This window comes from Ictalurus punctatus, chromosome 1 (assembly GCF_001660625.3).
Source record: "Ictalurus punctatus breed USDA103 chromosome 1, Coco_2.0, whole genome shotgun sequence".
In the NCBI taxonomy this organism is placed as follows: domain Eukaryota; kingdom Metazoa; phylum Chordata; class Actinopteri; order Siluriformes; family Ictaluridae; genus Ictalurus; species Ictalurus punctatus.
The window spans coordinates 36,546,708-36,569,242 of NC_030416.2; the positions used below are offsets into that span (position 1 = coordinate 36,546,708).

At 41.7% G+C, this 22,535-nt stretch overlaps 1 protein-coding gene across 1 annotated transcript in view; it reads left to right on the forward strand.

Annotated features, from left to right (window-relative positions):
- Positions 1–22,535, forward strand: part of olfm3a (olfactomedin 3a) — a 44,897-nt gene that overhangs the window by 9,836 nt on the left and 12,526 nt on the right. Inside the window, exons 2-3 of the mRNA XM_017450868.3 lie at positions 11,969–12,112; positions 22,107–22,262. Of these exons, the coding sequence (XP_017306357.1) occupies positions 11,969–12,112; positions 22,107–22,262 (300 nt within the window). The remainder of the gene's footprint in view (positions 1–11,968; positions 12,113–22,106; positions 22,263–22,535) is intronic.

Below are 22,535 nucleotides of genomic sequence, written 5' to 3' on the forward strand. Positions count from 1 at the left end.
GCATCCGTCTGAGTTTTTTGCTAGAGCAAAATCTTATGAATGTGTGGTTGATTGTTTGTAGTATTTATATGGAATTATTATTGTAGCTAGCAGATCTGGAACTGATTCGGTTTTGGAACAGATCCGAACATCGTCAAGGTCACAGCAAGGTCAAATATGTGAAATAGTGTTTCCTCAATAACTTCCTTTGTTGTTTGAAGTATATTTTAAAGGAATTCCACACACAAAGTCATAATAAGAAGGACTAGACTTTTGACTTTTTCTCGTTTTTCACACTGACACAGCAGTTCTACGCTCTGTAGTTATTGTTTAATGGTTGGTGCATGGTGTGGTAAACCAAAGAGGTTTGGTTTTGGGATCTTGAACTGAATCTTGAACTAAATTAGTATTTAATACTTGTACTCGAGTTATTAGAACAATTGCAGCGCTATTTGTTTAACGTGATATTCAGGGGTCCAAGCACCAAATCTGCTGGAAACTTATTGTTTTGTTAGGATTTTAAGGGGTCCAAGCACCGAACATGCTAGGACTCTATTGTAATTAGGATTTTTCTGTATTTCTTCTTCTTCATCTTCTTCTTCTTTTTCTGTCTTATATCGAATTGTACAGACCAAACCATAAGTCGTAGACATGTGAAACGTGGTCAGCAGGTAGTACTCCCTCCCACTACTCACGGACGCAAGACGGGCTCTGTAGCGAAGCATTTTACATTTCATACCAAAAACCACAAGTCCTTTAAATGGTTATTTGTGATATCATTCTTGTTACCTAGATCATGTAATACCATTCAGGAGAGTAAGCCATAACATGTCCTTCCTCTGATACACACACTGCCACTTCATCCACAAGGTCACACTCATCAACAGACAGACAGACAGACACACACACACACATACAGATATGCACAAGGTCATTTTACCCAGCAATGGATTAGTTCCAATTATGTGTCTCAGCACTCACGAATGGCTGTGTAGTCATCGGGATTCGGCCTCATGTTTTCTCAGTAATAAGCAGAAACCTTCGACGTGTCAGAAATTCCAGGGACATTATGTTACATAATTAGTGGGAGTGGCATAAATAAGTACCGCCTATAGATAAGGTGATGTCAACTGGCGGATCCAGTAAATTCATCACACCAAACCGAGTACTTTGTACTATAGAATAAATCCTGTAGCTCGGCAACTTCGTTTTTCAAAACTCTAACCTCTAATCGCAGTTTCTGTAGCAGATCCTTGTTATCAGCCAATCACATGGATTCATGTAAATTATTTAGCTGCAGAAAGCTCAGTGAGAAAGGAGAGTGTTTCCATAGACCTTCATGTATTTTTTATTTCGTACAATAATGACTATCATTTTTGAGCTACAAAGTGTGAAAAATCACTGATGCCTCCATGAAAGTGCGTGTTTTATTAGCAACAAGCCAGCCATCTAACATTAATGACATAATCCACACAGAACTCAGACATAACAATATATATAGTTATGTAAGTCAGTCGGAGTAGCCTACAGACGATTGTGGTACGGTTTGGACCAGCCACAGGTAAACCACTCTCATCACTGCATTTTCCTTAAGCCCAAATAGGAATGCATGTCAAAACAGTGACAGTCCTGCTACCACCCAAAACTCAGTCCCACCCAAAACTCAGTCCCAACCACAAATAATGCTAGCTGGCTACATTAGCGTGGCACTTAGCAAGCCATGTTAATTGTTTACATCGATAGTGTGCGATGGGTAAAGTGTTCATATATCAACATAACCAATTTTTATTTATTTATTTATTTATTTATTTATTTTATACAGGTACTGTTTAGCGGAACATACATGACTAACTGCAATAACTATTTCTTAAAAGGAGTACTGTTTATATTAAGATCATTAAATTAGCATTGAGCCCGGATGAAAATACGTCGACGTCTTTCCTTAACGTTAACATTGTGCCGAATTTTTGTAGATGTTTCGAGCACGCTGCTTATTAAAATTGGTTCTGTAAATCAATTCTGGTTCCTGTAGAAGTGTGTAAGTTTGTTAGTGCACTCGTTCCCACTCTCACTTTGTGCTTGTTCTACACGGGCTTGTTTGGACAGATAATACATCACACACTGTGTAGTGAATGCTGATACACCAGCGAGAAAGAGCAGGAGCAATGGAGAATAAATAGAGTAAGTAATAAAAACTGCAGGTTCTACAACCTTCTAATGGCTTTTGTTTGGAGGAAAAATTGATGAGAAGCATGACACGACAAAATAATAATCATTAGGACGACATGCCGTCTCTCTCTCTCTCTCTCTCTCTCTCTCCGTTGGTGGGGAAAATATGAAACATGAAGATGTGGAGAAATGCAGTACACACACACACACACACACAGTCTGCACGGACGTCTCACTGTGTTGCTGCGCTTTAACTTTACTATTTGTCATCCCATTTGTCACAGCGTCATTAATGTCCGTCTCCATGCAGTTAGAGCAGAAAGCACGGGTCTCGGTAACTGTATTAAAAACGAGAGGCTCACGATGATAAATGGTGATGTTTAGGAGCAGCTACAAACCCGTAGAGAAAGCTCAAAGACGAGAAACGGAGTCCCTCCTCAGAGCCAAAATGTTAACTCGTTTAAAAGGCGTGATCATCAGTCAGGATGCAGTCGTGTCCATTCTGCCAGATCACTAGACCTTTACAATGTCTTTTTTTTTTTCTCCCTCTCTCTCTCCCTTTAAACGAAATGGCGTGATGAACGACTGGGTGAAGCAGCTCCATCATTCTGCTTATATTTACTGAATAATTCTTGAATAATTCAGAAGGTTATTACTTTCCAACAGCACAGTGCACGAAGCAATAAACTTAGCTTTGATCGTTTATATTTATGTTTATGTTATTGTTTCATATGCTGATGAAATTCCACTTGTCCGGTATCAGAAGAACGCTGGAGACAATGCCGTACCGTATATGTGTTCAGGACAGATAGACAGCTTGTTCTCCAGTAAAGAGAGAGAGGGCGATAGAGAGATAAATGAGGAAAGAGTGGTGCAACAGGGCCAATTGTGAATGACAGGCGTATATTGAGTGTGAAGAACTGTGTGTGTGGTTGTGTGGTCAGTTGTAGGAGGGTGATGATGGATAGACAGATGATGAACTCTAAGTGTGTTTGTCCTGTAAGGTACATCCACAGGAGCTAAAACCACTCCCACTTCCCATACCCCCCCACCCACCCCCATCCTTCACTCTCTTTTCTCTCTCGCTTTCTCTTTCTCTCATCTTTCCACTGGGGTAATTGTGGAGCCACCTGAATCGTTTGCTTTTGTTCTGTGCCATGATGTGCCTCGCATCTCAACTCCACCTCCGAATTATAGATCAAAGCCTGGAGAGAGCGATCAGGTGCAGTGTGGGAAGAGAGAGAGAGAGAGAGAGAGAGAGAGAGAGCGAGAGAGAGAGAGAGAGAGAGAGGGCGGAGGGCATTAACAGAGCAATGTGACAAGCCTGTCCCACCCTCTTCCTCCCTCTTCCCCTCTCTCTCTGTGATCTGAAAGAGACCCCTTCGCACTCCACACCAAAACACATTTCCTGTTAAATTAGGGCTGGAGGAATTCAAGGCAGAGCAAGAGTTAGAGCTCATCCATCTTTTACCCAGCGAGTGTCACCGGGGAATCAGCTGCCTTTGCCACTGCCGCTTTTATAGCAAGGAAGCTATGGATATGACTTGGACAAAAGAGTGTGTTACCTTCTTCAAGGCTGGAGTACAAAAGAGAAAGAGAGAGGGGGCAGAGAGAGAGACAAAAGAACAGTGAGGTGAAAGACAGAACGATACAAAGGGAGAAAGAGGCAGAGCGATATAGACAGACAAAAAGAGAAACACACAGTTAGAGAAAAACAGCAAGAGAGGCCGAGGGAAGGGAGACAGAAGGAAAGAGACAGAGACGTACAGTGAGAGAGAAAAAGAAAGAGACCAAGATACAGAGTGAGACAGAGCAATAACAAGAGAAAGACAGACAGAGGGAGAGATAGATAGAGAGGGATAGACTCAGCATTCACATGGGGAAGAGTCTGTGACAGGCACAGTGAGGTCCCGTACAGCACTTTCTTGGAGGCATTTTCAAGCATTGTTAGTTGTGGTGTTCGGAAGGACAATAACGATCCCCACTGGTAATCCTCTACTGCTGCGGAGCTTTGTAAGAGCAATGGGGCTGCTGTCTTCCTCAAGGGCCATGCCCCAGAGCCTCCCTGAAATGGGAGGGCAGTCATGAGACCACCTATCCCAACAGTCTCTGCATTAGATGGTCTGACTGTACCCCCTTCTCTGTGCACAGTTCACCTGCTGTCTTCCAGTTGTTATCAGACCCCTTGATTTTTGTAATTCCTGCTCTCTCTTAGATGTATGTGGATGAAAACATTCTGGACTGGATCAGTGGATTGTGGAACAGTGGCACTTCTTCTGTTCTTGGGATGGGCTGTGCAGGAGTCCTGCTGATGTTCAGCACTGAGGATGAGGCGCTCAGGACAGACTGGTAGAATGGTGTTGTTGCTGACAGGTCCATTTCATTCAAGTTCAGCATGAACAGGTGCTTGTCATAGGTCAAGTCTTCAATGCACTGGATTAAGGCACAAGCCATGCCAGGCCATACCAGCCTTTCTCCATGGAGCAGCTGTCCACAGTCCTAAGGTCAGGCCCTGACCCCCATCCTGCAGCGGCAAATGGAGAACAGAGGCATGAGTCCAGTGCTGTCCAGTCCAGAAAATCACAATCCTCCTCTGGACTTCCCTGATCGATGTTTCCGGGGGTTTGATAATGGTGAGATGATGCCACAGCATGGAGGCGATCAGGTTGTTGGTGACCACTAAAGTTTCCCTGTAAGACAGCTGGGGCAGGACCCAAGTCCACTGTGACAGCACACCTTCTCCACTAACCCCTCCCGGTTATTTTTTTTGAAAGTCTGCTGTTCCGAAGTATTTCAGTACAGCTTTTGCCCACTGATTACTGCCTGGTTAAATGGGAGGCCCTTGTCCCTGCCACTGCCCTACTAAAAAGCTCTCACATTTGTCCCACTTGAGGCATGCTGAAGAAGCTCCAGCAAAAGTACTTAGATTACAGGTCAGCGCTTGAATGTCATCTTGGTTCTTGATTTAAAAAAAAAACAGACATCGTTAGATCTATTGTGGCTATATGATGATCTGAAAAACCAATGGGGAAGATGACTGCTTTAAAAACTCTACTACTGTTTGTTTTAGTGACATAAAACATGTCCAGTCTTGCTCCAGTGATCCTTGTATCAGTAATTTTAATGCATGTGTATTGTTTTATGGCCTGATTTTTCTCCCTCCACATGTCAAACAAGCCACACTGACTGAGCCCTCTGATGAGTCCTTAGCAGACTGTGGGTGTGGTTCCTCCTCTTTCCTAACCTTGATCGAGTTACCAAAAGTCTGTTATTTCCTTGAGTGTGTAGAGCTGTTGATCTCCCCCAAATCTCCACCTGCTCTGTTTGAAACTTCACTGATTCTCCTGCGCTGTCTGCCCCCCCCCCCCACTGCGCTGTGTGTTTATCTGTGCTGAGGGCTCCTCAGCCCTCTCCACCTGTACACTTTTCTCTGCAGACGTTTGCACATCTGACCCATCGTTTAATTCCTCACATCCACTCGTTCACCATCTACCTGTTCCTCACCTGTCTGTTCACCACTGTTCAGTACATTATCCCCCACAGCGTGTTGGTCAGTGTCCTGCCCTCCGGCAATATCCGACTGTAGCTCGCACCATCCTGTCTCACTGGCCTGACCCTGCTAGGTCCAGCTTCCACAGGTTCATGTACTCTATGCAGGCAGATGAACTTTTTGTGCTCAATGTCTCCATAGCTGAAGCTCTTGAGGCTCCCAGTGCTGGTGTACAGCATGTATGATTTTCCCTTATGCAATACTCTGAATGAGATATCTAGTGCGGGTTCATTTAGAAACATGAGCAGGGTTTTTACAGTTTAGCGGGACTACACTGTTCATTATTTTACCGAAGGAGACAGTTCCTGCTCAATTTCTTCATTAGGGAAAATGGGGAATATTTAACACAGTAGCTTTTGTTGTTGTCGCACCCAGAGGAGTAACAGAATAAAGCTCTGCACTTAGCTTTATTTCATCTTCTGTCAGCTGGCACACGAGTTCCCTTTCCTCTACAAACACCACCACAGCTTTGTTCATCCGTGATGCCGACACGTCCAACATACTCTCCTACCACCACTAACACCTGCTCACACCACGTCACAGAGTGAGAGAGGACAGGGTCTACCGCTCAGGTGATCCCCCATCCCTGCACTCAGCCACGAGAACCACAGCTCCACATGGCGATATATAAAATCAATTTTGACGTTTGCTTGTTTTTGATCTTAGCTGTTTACCATTCAGAGCACTTTAAAATGCTCATTGAATGAGCAAATTTAAAATGCTCATTCACTCTCGCACCACAATCCACTCTCACCCACCAACTCCCAGCATGCACCAGAGAGAGAGAGAGAGAAAGAAAGAAAGAAAGAGAAGGACAGCTAGACAGATAGAGAGGTGTGAGATACAGAGGAGAGCGAGAGTGAGAGAGAGCATGCTTTACATGTGCATACTTGAGACATATTAGTGTGAATTGTTGTCAGTTCACTTGACAGGGGGTCAAACCACAGGAGGGCAAAAGCAGAGCAGAATAGAGCCGGGTAATTCATAATTAATCACCACCACGCAGACAGATCAGGGGTTAGCACCTCTACAAGACTTACATTGTGAACTACTACAAGGACCAGACTAGATAATACACAGCTATGTAATGCAGACTTTAAAAAGATAGACTAGTCAGAGATAACAAGCTACAGGTGAGAATAATTAACAGCAGAGGTGAGAGGTTAATGAGGTAATCATTCTAGTACAGTTGTACGAAAAAACATTTTCATCTGTTTAGAATACTGCGTCAGTGTCAGATTGAGTAACGACTGTTACAGTGGCATCTCCCTGGCAACATGAACAACTCAACAGAGCTAGTGTAAGAAAAAGTAAGAATCTGTTTATTTATTTATCATTTTATCTGTCACTGGAATGTGTTGGTGTACTTTGTAAATATTTATAGCTGCATATTACTGCTACTGTTGTTGTTTGTGGGTGTCATTTTATTTTAGCTCAGATGAAAAACTGTAGTAGCTAAATATGTGTGTCTTCTAAAGCTAAGTAGTTAAACACAATTAAATAGTCGGTGTGAAAATCGGTTGTTTGATTTACAGTGCTCATCATTAATATTGGCACCCTTGGTAAATATGAGCAAAGAAGGCAGTGAAAAATGGTCTTTATTGTTTAAACTTTTGATCTTTTGTATAAAAAAAAAAATCACAAAAATACTCGCATATAAAAAAGGCGTGCAACAATTATTGGCACCCTTTTAGTCAAGACTTTGTGCTACCTCGCTTTGCCAAGATAACAGCTCTGAGTCTTCTCCTATAACGTCTGATGAGGTTGGAGAATACATGGTGAGGGATCTGAGAGCGTTCCTCCATACAGAATCTCTCCTGATCCTTCACATTTTGAAGTCCACGCTGGTGGACTCTCCTCTTCAGTTCACCCCACAGGTGTTCTATGGGGTTCAGGTCAGGGGACTGGGATGGTCATGGCAGGACCTTGATTTTGTGGTCAGTAAACCATTTCTGTGTTGATTCTGATGATGTTTTGGATCATCGTCCTGCTGGAAGATCCGACCACGGCCCATTTGAATCTTTCTGTCAGAGGCAGTCAGGTATTCATTTAATATCTGTTGATATTTGATAGAGTCCATGATGCCATGTGTCCTAACAAAATGTCCAGGTCCTCTGTCAGAAAAACAGCCCAAAACATTAAAGATCCTCCTCCATATTTAACCGTGGGCATGAGGGACTTTTCCATACGGCTACCTCTCTGTGTGCTCCAGAACCACCTCTGTGTTTATTACCAAAAAGCTCTATTCTGGTTTCATCTGACCGTAGAACCCGATCCCATTTGAAGCTCCAGTCGTGTCTGCACACTGAAGACGCTCGAGTTTGTTTTTGGATGAGAGTAGAGGCTTTTTTCTTCAAACTCTTCCAAACAGCTTGTGGTGATGTCGGTGACTTCAGATTGTAGTTTTGGAGACTTTCTGACCCCAAGACACGACTAACTCCTGCAGTTCTCCAGCTGTGATCCTTGGAGATGTTTATCCACTCGAACCGTCCTCTTCACAGTGCGTTGAGACGATATAGACACGCGTCCAATTCCAGGTCGATTCATAACATTTCCAGTCGACTGGAACTTCTTAATTATTGCCCTGATGGTGAAATGGGCGTTTTCAATACTTGTGCCATTTTCTTATAGACACGCCCCATTGTGTGAAGCTCAACAACCTTTTGCCACACATCACAGCTATATCCCTTGCTCTTACCTCATATGTATACCCCTGTGAAACAGGAAGTCATGGTTGAACAATTTCCTGTTCCTAGTCACCCAGGTGTACTAAAAAAAATATAAAATATCAATGGGAATAAACTTCAAATAAATTTTTCTCATATGAATTCATAGGGGTGTCAATAATTGTGGCACACCTATAATTACAAAGATTTTTATTTGATAAACCTGTGTTTTGTTTGCAATTGTTTGATATCCATGAGAGCAGAGTGTTTTTGTGAATTTTTTGAACAAAAGATCAAAAGGTTAAATAATAGACAATTTTTCACAGCCTTCTTTTCTCATATTTACCAGGGGTGCCAATATTAGTGAAGGGAACTGTACATGTTACTTGATTAGCAAAGGAAGCTAACGATCTCTGGTTTATTTTTCTTCACGATTTCTCTATACACATTTAGAGGTTGATTATGACAGGATAAGATGATGTGTGTCAAACAGTAAATGGGAACCAGGAAATTAAGAAACATTGGACCACGTGTCATAGGATTGGTCCGAGGAATGATTCGAGCCAACCGTTTGGATTTTGTGTGCTTTACCCAATAGAATTCAGAAAATAATCTAATCTTTCAGTAACTGACTGAAATCACAGCTCCCATGTAGAAAAGAAATGCAAAGAAAATCGTCTTTGTGCTTTGTTGCTTGCTTACTCTGAATGTAGGGTTAGAATGAGAATTTGTCTTGGTATTGATCTTCCACACAGCACCTGCTCACTTTCAGAGTCTCTGGTGCTTTTGTAGATGGCAGGAAAGTTTGACACTCAAGGCGGCCTTGTGTGGGCTTGACTCCAGCTAAAAAAATACACTCATTAGCATAGGATCATATCGCAGAGGTACCGAAGTAGAGCGTCTATCATTGATTAATATACTTTTCCCCACGTTTAACTTTGACCTATCACTCCTACTTTCTACAGCACCTGATAAACACATCCAGTGCAACTGCTAAAGACTGAGATTTCCTCACTGCAGCCCAGAACTTAGCATGCCCACATGCTAACTACTGCATGAAATAGCTAGATGGAGTTTAGATCAAGGCTGAACGAGCAGGAAAGATGTCACTTCAGTTTCCACGGTTAGGGTTAAAACAGGACCCACCTTAAACAATTCAGAAGAAAACCAACCGAAACAACAAAAAAATAAATCATAAGATTGAAACTCTACTTTTAAAAATCAGTATCAAATAAAGAAAATCTGAAATTTGGAAACAGAACTGAATTAAAAAAGCAAAACAAAAGCATAATAAACCTAAAAAAAAAAATGCAGCATAATAGTTTGAAAGATCAACACGTTGTACTATACATGTATTGGTCTGTGGGTAAAATCTAATAAATAAAATCTAAAATAAAACAGGTGTGAACAGAGTCAATGACTCAGTTCATGACTCAGCCGATTAAGCTACACTGAAGTAAAAGAGACTGAAACATACAGAGAGAGAGAGAGAGAGAGAGAGAGAGAGAGAGAGAGAGAGAGCGAGAGAGAGCAAGAGAGAGATAAAGAGAGAGTGGGAGAGTGAGAGAGAGAGAGAGTGAGAGAGAGTGAGAGAGAGAGAGAAAGAGAAACACTGTACCATGTGTATGAGATATTTCCTCCCAAACATTTCATCAGCCAACACAATAAATGCTCCTGTCTCATCTTGAGGCCATAAGCAACACTACTTGCTTTACGTGCAAGAGAACGATGCACAGGTTCCACGTCACATGGCCACATCTGCAACATCGCAGCTTTCACTGGTTATCCATAAGAATTTGGACAAAAAAAAAAAGAATTCAGAGAAATGGAAATCATGATGAACTTTATGGTATTCCCAACGGGATGCTAACACTGCAGCAGCAGTAATGAGATGATGAACACGTGGCAGTCAATGAAACCAATACATCGTGCAACACACGGACTCTTCATATGATTCTCATTATTAAATGTATACTCTTCTGTACAAAAGCAAACAAAAGCACAAGTTGTTATTATTAGCGTTTATGGTAACCTTACTCCTTGTAAATAGTTGATGGATCGTCACGGTTGATGAGTTCTTCTTCATCGTACACATGATTTCTAACTAAAATCACACTCTTTAAAAATAAATTACCAAATGACGGCTAACGTTGATTTATATGTCACAGGCTGAAGGAGGAGGATCGAGCAATCAAAAAGGCCTCAAATAGAGGCAAGGAAAATTCCCGCTTAACTTTCATTAGAAATCTTTCTATGAAGAATGGATAGGACGCTGCTTCGCAGTACAGATGGATAATGACCCGATACATACTGCGAAAGCAACCCAAGAGCTTCTTAAAGCAAACAAATGAAACATTCTTAAATGTCTGATTACCTCAACCCAGTAGAACATGCTTTTCACTTACTGAAGGCACAAAGACCCACAAACAAGCAGCAACTGAAGTAGCTGCAGTAAAGACCTGGCAAAGCATCTCAAGGGAGGAAACGCAGTATTTGGTGATGTCCACGGGCTCCAGATTTCATTCAGTCATTGACCGCAAAGGATTTGCATCGGAGTATTAAAATGAGTCCTAATATTTATGATTATGTTAGCTTGTCCAATTACTTCTGAGCCTGTGAAAATGGATGGACGCTTCAAAAAAAAAATGGCTGTAATTCCTAAACGGTTAATCGTTAACCGTTAATGCAATAGTTTTGTTAACCCCCCTTAATTTAAAGCGGAAAGTTTACACTTCAGTCACTTGTTGATTGCTTCAATTCAGATATGTTGTAGTGGTGCACAGAGGCAAAAATTACGATAATCGTGTCGCTGTCCAAATACTTATGGACCTGCATTTATATTGCATAAAAATGGCCTGGATGTCGTCAGAGAGTAGACGTTCATACTTATTGAACACTGTATGTTTTGTGGCGAAGTCATGTTATGTGATTGCTAATGATAAAACGGCATTTAAACGGCATGTATAAAAACTGCACGCTTTCCAGAGAAAGAAGAGAGAACAATTTCTTCCTTTCAGCCTAGGTACCGCTCTGTCTATGAAAATCAAAAGCATTTCTTTCTCCAAAAGATTTTGTTTGATCTCTCGCTATCCCGACTTGAACTTTGTATGCAATTGTAATAATCATTTTAATGGGTTTTCCCTTCCTTAGCGTGCTTCCTGACAGTGAAACACTAAACATATTGGACATGCCCAGTTATAGTAGCGTTTTATGACTGTACCTTTGGTTTTCTGGACAACTTTTCTCTCGCTAAAAACAAGTTGAAACACCTGTTTTGTCCCAGGAGGAAAAATCATGCAAAGTCCGACATGTACGATGCACACCTATCTGATGTCTAACAATTACTCGATACAGTGCATGAAACAATGCTAAAATGTCTCGTGTACAGGTGAGCATGTAGCATATATACAATTTATTTGAGCTAGAATCAAGCTAGAGTATATAAAGTTCAAATGCTGGGATATAGCTGAAATTTGTGCTAGTTTAACGCTGTGGTGCACAACGTTCAAACGCATATAATCGGAAATTACAATGAAGAAATAGATACACATTGTCACTAGTGTGTAAGCGTAACGTACCGTATATACGTCGTGTGTGTTTGCAGACGATCGGGCCGAAGGAGGGCTGGCAGGTGTACAGTTCAGCTCAGGATGCAGACGGTCGCTGTATCTGCACTGTAGTGGCTCCGGAGCAGAACCTCTGTTCCAGAGATGCCAAGAGTAGACAGTTACGCCAGCTACTGGAGAAGGTACCGCAACACACACTTTACACTCACGTACTGTACACACAATGCTGTTAGGAGATTTAAAAAAAAAAAGAAATAAAAAAAAATAATAAAAAAAAATAAGGATACTGCAGGAGTTATGAGATCATGAATACATCGGATGCTAAATATTTAAGATTTGTGGGGTTTAAAAAAGTGGGAATGAAATAAATGCAGTTTCCGGCTACTTTGGATTGGTGAAAAGAAAGAAAAAAAAAAAAAACTAAAACATGTACAACACATGGGGACGGGAAGCAAAGTTAATGCAAATGTGTTGTAATCAATTTGAAACATCTGGCGTGCAAGGTGCTAGGATCTCCTGTGAGTGAATTGCACTTGCTTATGAAATACTGTAGCTACACTAGCTGGGAAGAAATGGTGAGGGACCCTATTGTTTTTCTTGGAATCCATTCATCAAAAGTTTTGTGTGGGCTGGGGGAGTGTGCTTCAGAGTGAGCTTCAGCATGAGTCGTGTTCAGTGAAGGGGACATTTTCAAAATGTTAAAACGTCACGAGAATCTGTAATTCCAACCAAAACAGCACAGAGGACGCAAACATAGATTACTGACGAAGTGACAGCAAAATACAATTCATCGCGGCGAGAAGGCATCTGTTCACATCGACATTGGTCAATTATATATCACCTGAAGGAATCAAGGAATCATCTGGGATGAAGAACATGACTCAAAAAGTTTAAAGATGTCATCATATCAAAAGTTCTAGGGCTCATATGACTCCAGCTAAGAGCTCTGCCCACAAGCTGATGCGTTGAAATATGGCCTTCTTCGCAAGAAAGCAAGTCCACTGGCTCTGCATTCAAATTTACATTTGCTCATGACTTACAACTGAGACAGGATACAACTGAGCAGATGAGCGTTAAAGCCCTGCTCAAGAACCCAGCAGTGGCACCTCGGCAATACAAGGATTTGAACTCGCGACCTTCTAATCAGAAGCCCAAAGCCTTAAGCACTGCTCACCACTACCCTATCCCTCACAGACAGCAAGAACAATTACACCATGATAACGATGGAGCTACTGTATATGCCTTTGTTTCGATATGCACACAGCCTTAGCCAGTGACCACAAGCTGCTCGAGGCAATTATGTGCAAACTGCTCATCTTCACCTCCCTGACTATAGAAGATGATACTCCAGCTCCACTGATATGATCTCACAATCATCCACAAACCCAGTAAGGCAATATTTGTTGCAGATACAGTTTCCAGAAATATCACTGTCAGACCAAGGGGACAGCTTCAGCGAAAGCATGGATATCAAAGTGCAGTCATGCTAAACTGGCTGAGATCCAGAAGGAGATTGCGAAAGCCATGCAGTTGACTTGGGGGGAACGCATTAAAGGCCTTAGGAAAGATACACAGTAAATGCCTCTAAAGCTGCATGGAGTTCTGCAAACGGTCAGAAATGCATGGTATTATTTTCAGGGTGAAATGATCATAATTCCCACCTCACTAAGAGCAGAAATTCTATCATGTATTCACACTGGTTATTGGACGACCGAAAAAACCCCAAACAAAACTACAACCTATCAGAAACTTGCCATCACGCTTAGGAAAGCGTTATTGATTGGTTGAGCCTTATAGCAGGGGGTCTCATCAAAACTATTCTGCATACACAGAAACACAGTAATCGAAAAATCATATAGAAAACATTATCCGTGTCTCTTCTAAATAGCAAACACAGATGACTGCAGGTTCTGCAAAATCAAGGAAACTCCACAACATTCGCAGGAGCTTGCGATTTTTCAACATAACAGCATGTTTTCCACAAATTTGGGCTGAGACACGTCATGTGACGTCATCACGATGCACGTTCAGCCAAAGCCGTCTTCGATTCACACGTGTCACACGTGTCACATGTGAGTGCAGCTAAAAGATCTCCTTTACCAACAAGCATCACTGTGCAAAACTAATACGTGCGAAGGCAATTCAAAAAATAAAAATAAAAAGCACAAAAACACCCCCAGCCTTGCTTCTTCATACATTATGTGTATCTTTACTTACGACCATTGGTGGTGCTGTTGTCATGCGTTAACAGTAAATAAGAGGACGTAGATGCAAAAATAGTTTTGATTGAGAAAATAGTTTTTTCTTCAGAAACAAAGTTCAAGATATTTTCTGGCTAGCTATTAGCATGTGCAAGAAACTCCATTTTCCTCGAACACAGACCGTCAGATACCAAAGAGCCAATGCTCAGGCACAAAATCCAAAAACTGGCCATGGCAGGTGGTCACCACAGATCTGTCCACCTAGAACAGTACTGGCTATATGATCACATCAGTGTTGACTGCCATGCTCGATGTTTTACTTTGTAAACTTCAATCGTAAGCGTAATACACAAGCGGAGAGCACAGGTTTCCCCAGGCAGTGCATACCCAAAACAACCATATCCAACAATGGACCTCAATACAAATACAAAGGCTTTTCAGATCTTTGCTATGTCACGTCTCATATCACCAGAGCACAGTCCAGACTATCCACAAAGTAATGGGATATCAACATAAGCAACAAAGATCTTTAAATTCCTACCGCAAAACGGCGACAGTGGCTCACAAGATTTCATATCCGAGTCTTCTGGAATATCGCAACGTCACTGTCGACAATTTCAAATCACCTGCACGTTCTACAGCTGTCAACCACGAGCATACATGGACGTGAGAAGAGCAGAACATCAGCGATGCCAGAAGTAATGCTATGACAGGTCAGACAAATCACTTTCACAGCTACAGCCTGGTGAGTGTCAGAATTCAACTACACGGTATTGGAAGCCAGCAGCTGCCAGCCAGCCAACACACACTCATCAGAAGAGGATCAGGTGAAGTGCAGAAATTGTTGACACACAACACAATAGAGCAAGTGACAACTTGGTATGAAACTGAACAGAGCTGGGAAAAAAAAAAAAAAAAAAAAACCCACACATTACTGTACGAGTACGACAACACGGATCGCAGAGGAACCAGACAAAAACACAACGTGTGCTTCGCTCAGAGTGTGCAGGTGTAATGGCTGTCGGCCAAGTGAAAACGCCAATTATATCACTGAATTTTTGGTGTTTGATTCATCACTAAACAAGAAAGACCCCGAGCAAGTCTTTATTTCATCAGTTATCAAAAACACACACGCAGTTGTAGTGTGGAAGCGTTTGAATTTGAAAGTACGGACTGGAAAGGCTGAGCTGCGTTACTGGAAGATTTAGTGCATGCTGTGCTGGGGGGGTTCTCTTTCACGGTTTCGTCTAGTTAGTGGGAACGGCTGAAAGGAAGCCTGTTTGATCATTTATGGCTGATTAGTTTTTATCAACATCACTTTTACCAAATCCTTTGTAAGTGGCATGAATGTTTAATTCGGTTGTGGACCTACAAAACCATTTACACACAGCCTCACTAAATGATACGAGGCCCGACGTGTGTAAATGATTGAAATAGATCATGTGGGATGATTGAAAAGTGAAGGTATGGATTATGATTCAGAATGAAGGATGTTTCTATTAAACACTCAGTTTTAAACGTGTAAAAGGTTGATGAGACATTACAGGATTTATATCTTTGATAAAGGACTATGGTGTAATCATGTAAGGCTGGCGTAGGTATAATGCTGGCTGGTGAAAGTTTTGATAAGATTAAAATTATAATAATGAATTAATTGCACACTGTCTTTCATAAGAAGCACTTCTGGCGTTACACGAATATGTTTTGAATTGAATAAACTTCGGTGAGTTCAGTCGGATTCAAACCGTGTTGTGTTGCTATACATTTCACTTGAAAGAGCATTTTTGGGTCTTCTTCTTCTCAGCTTGGGGATTCATGGTGTTGGTGTATTGCTGATATTACTGCTACAAGTCCTCTGTTTATGTATTATAATAAGAACACAATGCATTATCTGCATAACTCCATCACCGGGACTGGCAGGCATAGTGTACACGCCACCTTCACTGGGATTGGCCAGCGCAGAGGCCACACCCCCTATACAGGGACCGGCCAGCACAGAATGACCATGCTGCCTGGTCAGTGGAGTTTGTTCCACAGTATCAGACTCATTCTAGACAGAGTTCTTAATAGCTACGTTTATGATTAATAGCATGTACTTCATTCAGTGGATCTGCACAATATGCTAATATTAGCACCGACTTTTATAAACATTTCCATATTATTTATTGCCTTTGAATGAGCCCTTGCTTCTGATTGATGGATTCTCTATGTTGCCACCTGAGAGGCCAGGCCTGGTGTAAGATAAGGAGGAAACACTCAAGATGTCCAAAGGCAGTTCATCACACCAGATGTTTAAACATTCATTACCGCAAGACTGGAAAAGAAGTGCTGGCTTGGGTGTATTAGGCAGAGGAAGACGCAATTTCTCACAAAAACTACAGCATGATTATAAAAGATGTTCAACATGAAGACAAATGCCTGAGAGTTTAAATCAAATGTACAGGTTGGTTATAGAAATAAAAGCTGGTTATTGTGGCTGATTCATTTTATTTTACACAAAGGCCACAGATCTTGTTCTAGATCTTTCTGAGAGTTGAATTGACGTCCTGCGTTTCCGCATTAACCTCCACGTCACTCGGATAGTTACCACAAAACTCGGTTTTGATGGTAATTTCACCGTCTGAGTATGCTACCTATAATTGTTTTCTACTAAATATTCTACTGCTGTTTATTATTCAATAAAGCAAGAATCACAGGTTGATATTAATGCGCTCGCTCCGATATGTTATCACATCTACAGTAGCAGCTCATTCACAAGAACGTGTGTGTTGGACGCTAAGTCTAATCTCAAATGGATTTTAAAAACGTATTATTTAACAAAGAAGAATATCCAATCCTTGACGAGGTGAACTTTTCGGTAAGATAACTGATGATTTATTGTGCAGCCAATAGCGACACACTCTGGGTGTGTCTACCTGTATTGTACTTCTCCGCTTGATATATCGCTTTGCCTGTATTTCCTCATTTGTAAGTCACTTTAGATGAAAGCGTCTGCTAAATGAATAAATGTAAAACGTATAGGTGTCAGTTATGGTCAAGCTCAGTTGCTGTTTTTTGGACGTCCTGTTTAGATGCGTTTGTGCAGTTGCTCTGCGGCTGTTAGTAATGGTCTCCTGCATACAAATGCCTCTGTGCATATCAGTCTACACGGTTTCAGAACAAAGAAAAGGGACCGTAAAGCATAATGGCTAAACCATTTTCTCGACCGGATCCTCTGATCTTTGATGGCAGTATAGCAAAGAATTGGCGGAAATTTGAACAAGAATAAGATATACTCGTTGCTGCGGCTCACGGTGACAAGCCAGATAAATCTGAAGTCTACGTACTGCTTGATCCTACGGGAGCAGAGGCAATGGAAAGACAGCGTTTGTTCACATATGCGCTGTTGATTCCGGCTGTTATATAGACAGGATTTTTGGTCATACACAAGAGGATCCGAAATGTTTGAAAGGAAAATGCAGAGACGTATGCAACCCAGAGCCAGACGTCACAATGGATAGGCATTCATTTAATACCAGAAATCAAAACCTGGAGAGACCATCAAGGCATACTGTATGTGAGTAGCCTGAGAAACAAAGCAAAACCATGTAACTTTGGGACATTATTGATACAAGACAAACTGATCAGAGACAGACTGCGCTGGCCACGCCACGGAGCATGCCCACGAGTGCTGATGAAGTCCACCATACTGCAGAAACTGCAGTGGGAATCACCCAGCACCCATCAGAGAAGGGACAGTGCCGAGCCTTTGGACAACAGTGCCACCATTGCAAAAAGTTTAACCGTTTCAAGTCCCAGTGCAGATCCACATCAAAAGATAATGAGCACAGGCAGCACTGATGAATCATTCCATATTGATGGACTGCATCTTGGCGCTAGTGAAATTGACACCTTTAATCAGCACAGCATAATTAACAAACAAAAGTAATTCACTGTAGTGTGACAGTAAATGGCAAACCACTGGAGCTCAAAGTTGACACAGGAGCAATGTGTAGTGTCATCTTATTTGACACATGTTAAGTAGTGAGAAACAGGGGGACCATTCATGTCAAGTCAACAGCAACATTAGTGGCTTATGGAGTCACTGTGATGAAAACAAAGGGAACTGTGTTGTTGCAGTGTCTGACCAACGTCTGACACTACTGTGTTGTTTTATTTTTTGTGCTAGATGCTAAAAGCTCATTCTGGCAAATCAGGTTAGACCATGCATCTTCCGTACGCGCCATTTTTTCCACGCCTTTTGGAAGATATCATTTCTTTTGATTAGCTTTCAGCATTAATTCGTCATCAGAAGTGTTCCAGCAAGCAATGGAGCGAATCTTTGCAGGTTACCCATGTGCCATTGTTGATGACATAATCGTTGGTGGAAAGGTAAATGGTCTACACATATATAGCGCTTTTATCCAAAGTCTCATTCACCCATTCACACACACAAGTGGTAGCAGAGCTGCCATGCAAGGCGCTAACTTGCCATCGGGAGCAACTTGGGTCAGTGTCTTGCCCAAGGACACTTCGGCATGTGGAGTCACGTGGGCCGGGAATCAAACCGCCAACCCTACGATTAGTGGACGACCCGCTCTACCACCTGAGCCACAGCCGCCCATTAAGGTAGCAAATGAGTAGCAAAGGTAGCAAAGGAACATGGTGAATATTTTTAAAAAATGTCCTAAACAGAGCACGGCAGGTCAAACTGAAACCGAACCCACACAAATGCACATTCAGGCTCAAAGAAGTCAGTTATGTGGATCATGGAACATGGAATAAACCCTGACCCAGCCAAGCTACAGGCTATTACAGAGATGCCTCTGCCAGATGATAAAGCCACCCTGCAGCATTTCTTAGCTACGGCTAATTACCTTGCCAAATTCATTCCAAATTTCAGTGAGTTATCAGACAATACTACACAGAGATGTAGTTTGGTGTTGGACACAGCAACAGCAGAAAGTATTTGACATGCTGAAACAATGCGTCACACGACCACCGGTATTTAGACGTGAGCAAACCTGTCACTATCACGTGTCATAGTATGGCTAAGGAGCAGCATGCTTAAAGAACGGTGAGCCTGTAAGTTACTGTCGCTTCACATACCCTCACTGAAATGGAAATGAGATATGCCAAAATCGAAGTTCTACAACTACATCTGTGGAAAACCGCTCATGGTAGAGATGGACAATTAACCCCTTGTTACTTACTATTCTGTATAAAAAATAAATAAATAAATAAAAAAAACCCTGCACACCGCTCCAGCACGTTTACAACAAATGATACTGACATTGCACAAATTTAACCTGACACGCACCTACAAAAGAGGAAAGCAGCTCTATGTGCTCCCAGGAAAATAACAACATAACACTTCACTAAAGAGGATGAATTTGAGTGTGTCAGCGTCACTGAAACCTTTCTTCCCTTTCAGAGATGAACTTTCCATTAATAATGGAATCATCATGAAAGGAACAAGGGCCTTGAAACCTTACAGACTGAGTACTTACAAATACTGCACAAAGGCCATCCAGGAGCTAGAGCAACTAAGCATAGAGCACACGGCATTGACAACACTGTGCAGTCTGGCAGCACATGCAATTCCCTGACACCTCATCAACAGAACGAACCACTGCACCGCCTTGACATCCCAAAACTGCCATGGTCTGTAGACATATTTGATTGGAACAACCAACAGTACCTAGTGTTAGTGGATTCTTACTCTAGGTGGTTTGAAATGAACCCACTCAACACCCACTCAAAATACACTTTTCTTTGCATGGCATACCTCAAAATCTGATCCCCAACAATGGCAACCAGATTCACAAGTCAGGCTTTCAGAGACTTTGCACATTCATGGGATTCTGTCACACCACTAGCAGTCCTGAATATCCCCAAGTGAACGGTCTTGCAGAAAGGGCAGTCCGTAGTGCATAACGCTTCCTCCAAACCACAAAAAGGGAAGTGTCTGAACATCCACAACATTCTCGGACAAGATACTAGGTTCACCCGCACAGAGACTGTCCAGGGTAACTTGCACCAACATACCAAAATCAAAGAACACAGTGACAGTCAAAGCCCAGCTCTCCAAGAAGAGACGAACGCAACAAGTGTTTTACGACAAAAGGAGCAAATCACTCTCTCACCACTGCACGACTCTGAAGTGGTCTGGCTGCAAACATCAAAAGGCCATGACAAGATTGGAGTAATAATAAGCACCTTTGCAGAGCCCAGATCTTACACTGTGGAGTCTTAAAGTAACGAATACAGGAAGAATCACTAACATCTTCTTCATGTAGAAGAACCTCCTCCACTTCAAACACAAACTGAACTTGAGGATCCACCATCAGATCCAGGAGCCAAGCCAGACAATGACACTGTGCCTGAAAGTGTAGTGCATGCTGAGCAGAACATCCTAACTGAACCTGTTGCTGTTTCTGTATGTATGTTGTTTAAATGATGTTCTAGTAAATAAAAAACTAATGTGTGTTGTGAATTTGGAGATGTGTTAATGTGAAGAATAATTGGTTACTCACTTTTAGCTTTTGCATCACATGGGTATGTAGATAATTGATTTTATCCTGCAGCCAATCGTGACATACTGTGGGCGTGTCAACTGGGGTCAAGCTCGGTTGCTGTTTTTTGGACTTCCTGTTAGACGTGTTTGTGCAATTGCTATGGGGCGTTTAATAAAGTTTCTGGTCTCCTGCGTACAAATGCCTCCATGCATATCAATCTACAGATTGTAGATGTTTATTTAATATTACGGAAGGAGTCTCCAGAAGTCTCCAATCTCAACACATTAAATAACACCTCGGTACCATTTTCCGACATCTTCAGGACAGAGGAGTTTACACTTTCTTTTCGTTTTGATAGCTTCAGGGAAGAGAAAAAAACAGGCTGGTGAGGAAATAACTGCTTATAGCTGCTATATCACAAAAGGAACTAAAGGTCATGCAATGAGGGTTAGGATGGAAGCAAGTGCAGATATGGCAGTTTAATAAAAACAAGTCCAAGGGTTCAGATAGTAATCAATAAACAAAGACAGGCAGAGATCAAGCAAAAAAAAACAAGGTCAAAAACAAACTGAAAACCAGAATAAACAAACAAGGTATCAAGGTTTGGTAACGGCAGAGACAAAACATAACTGAGCATATACTTTTGTGTGTGTGGTGTCTGATTGTATTGTAATTGGGAACAGGTGTGTCTGATGAGTTTGGGAGTTGTAGTCATCGGCCATGTTTGTAGTTCGTGGTGCATCCTGGGAAATGGAGTCACTGGTTTGCCGTGAGATGACACTAAGTTTTGTTTTGTGGGTGTTTCACAACATTCAATGTGAATGTATAACAGAATAAAAAGTACAATGTGTCGTTCTTTAATGAATAAAAAATAATCATTGTCAAATTGCTGTGGTGTATAAGGAATAAAAATGTCAGGAGAGGTGGTAGGAAAATAATCTGCTTTAGAGTAGGAACAGGAAATCTGCTTTATCACCAAATTTTTCCATTGTGAAATGGCCTTTGGAGGAAAAAAATATATTCTACATAAAAGTTTTTTTTTTGTTGTTGTTGTTGTTGTTGTTTTAAATGTTCTAATAAGGCAACAATGCATTTTCAGTATTCAGGTTGCTAGCTAAGCTAACATACTAAGATATTGCTAGAGCTAGTTTTAAAGAGGTAAATATTCATTTTATATCTAGTCATAACCAACATCTTAACTGCCTGTTGTTCAAGCCACATCCTGGTCGTTTATTTTTCCATATTGACCATTTCAGGATAAATGTGTGACAAACTGAACGAGTTGTGTTGGAGGATATTAACCTGTGTAACAGCAGAGCAGTACTCCGTATTGCATAGCGGTATTTTCTCGGCTGTGACACGCCTGATTCAGCTTTCCTTGATGAATTAGTGCCTTAGAGTAAGAAATAGAGTACCAGAGGACTGATGGGAATTGATAAGTGGTGCTACGTGCTAACATACAGTGACGGATGGTGCAGGTCCAGAACATGTCGCAGTCGATTGAAGTGCTGAATCTGCGCACTCAGCGGGATTTCCAGTACGTCATGAAGATGGAGAACCAGATGAAGGGGCTCAGGACAAAGTTCAGACAGATCGAGGAAGACCGCAAGACCGTCATGGCCAGAAACTTCAAGGTAAACTTTATCGTAAATTAGCAGTTTTCTTCATATAAATGTTTACAGTGGTATGAAACAACGTGTCTGGGGAATCACGGTGGAAGATGTGAATGGCTATAAATGGTCTTGGTAGCAAAAGCATCTGAGGGAGGTGGTCTTGGTCCACTTCCAAGTGAACTCTAGTGAGAAAGTGAATCGACTCGACTGCGGAAACTGATTCAGTTGAATGAAAACGTGCCAAAAGAGTCAATTATGCTCTGATGAGCCCAATACAAGTTCAATTCAATTACA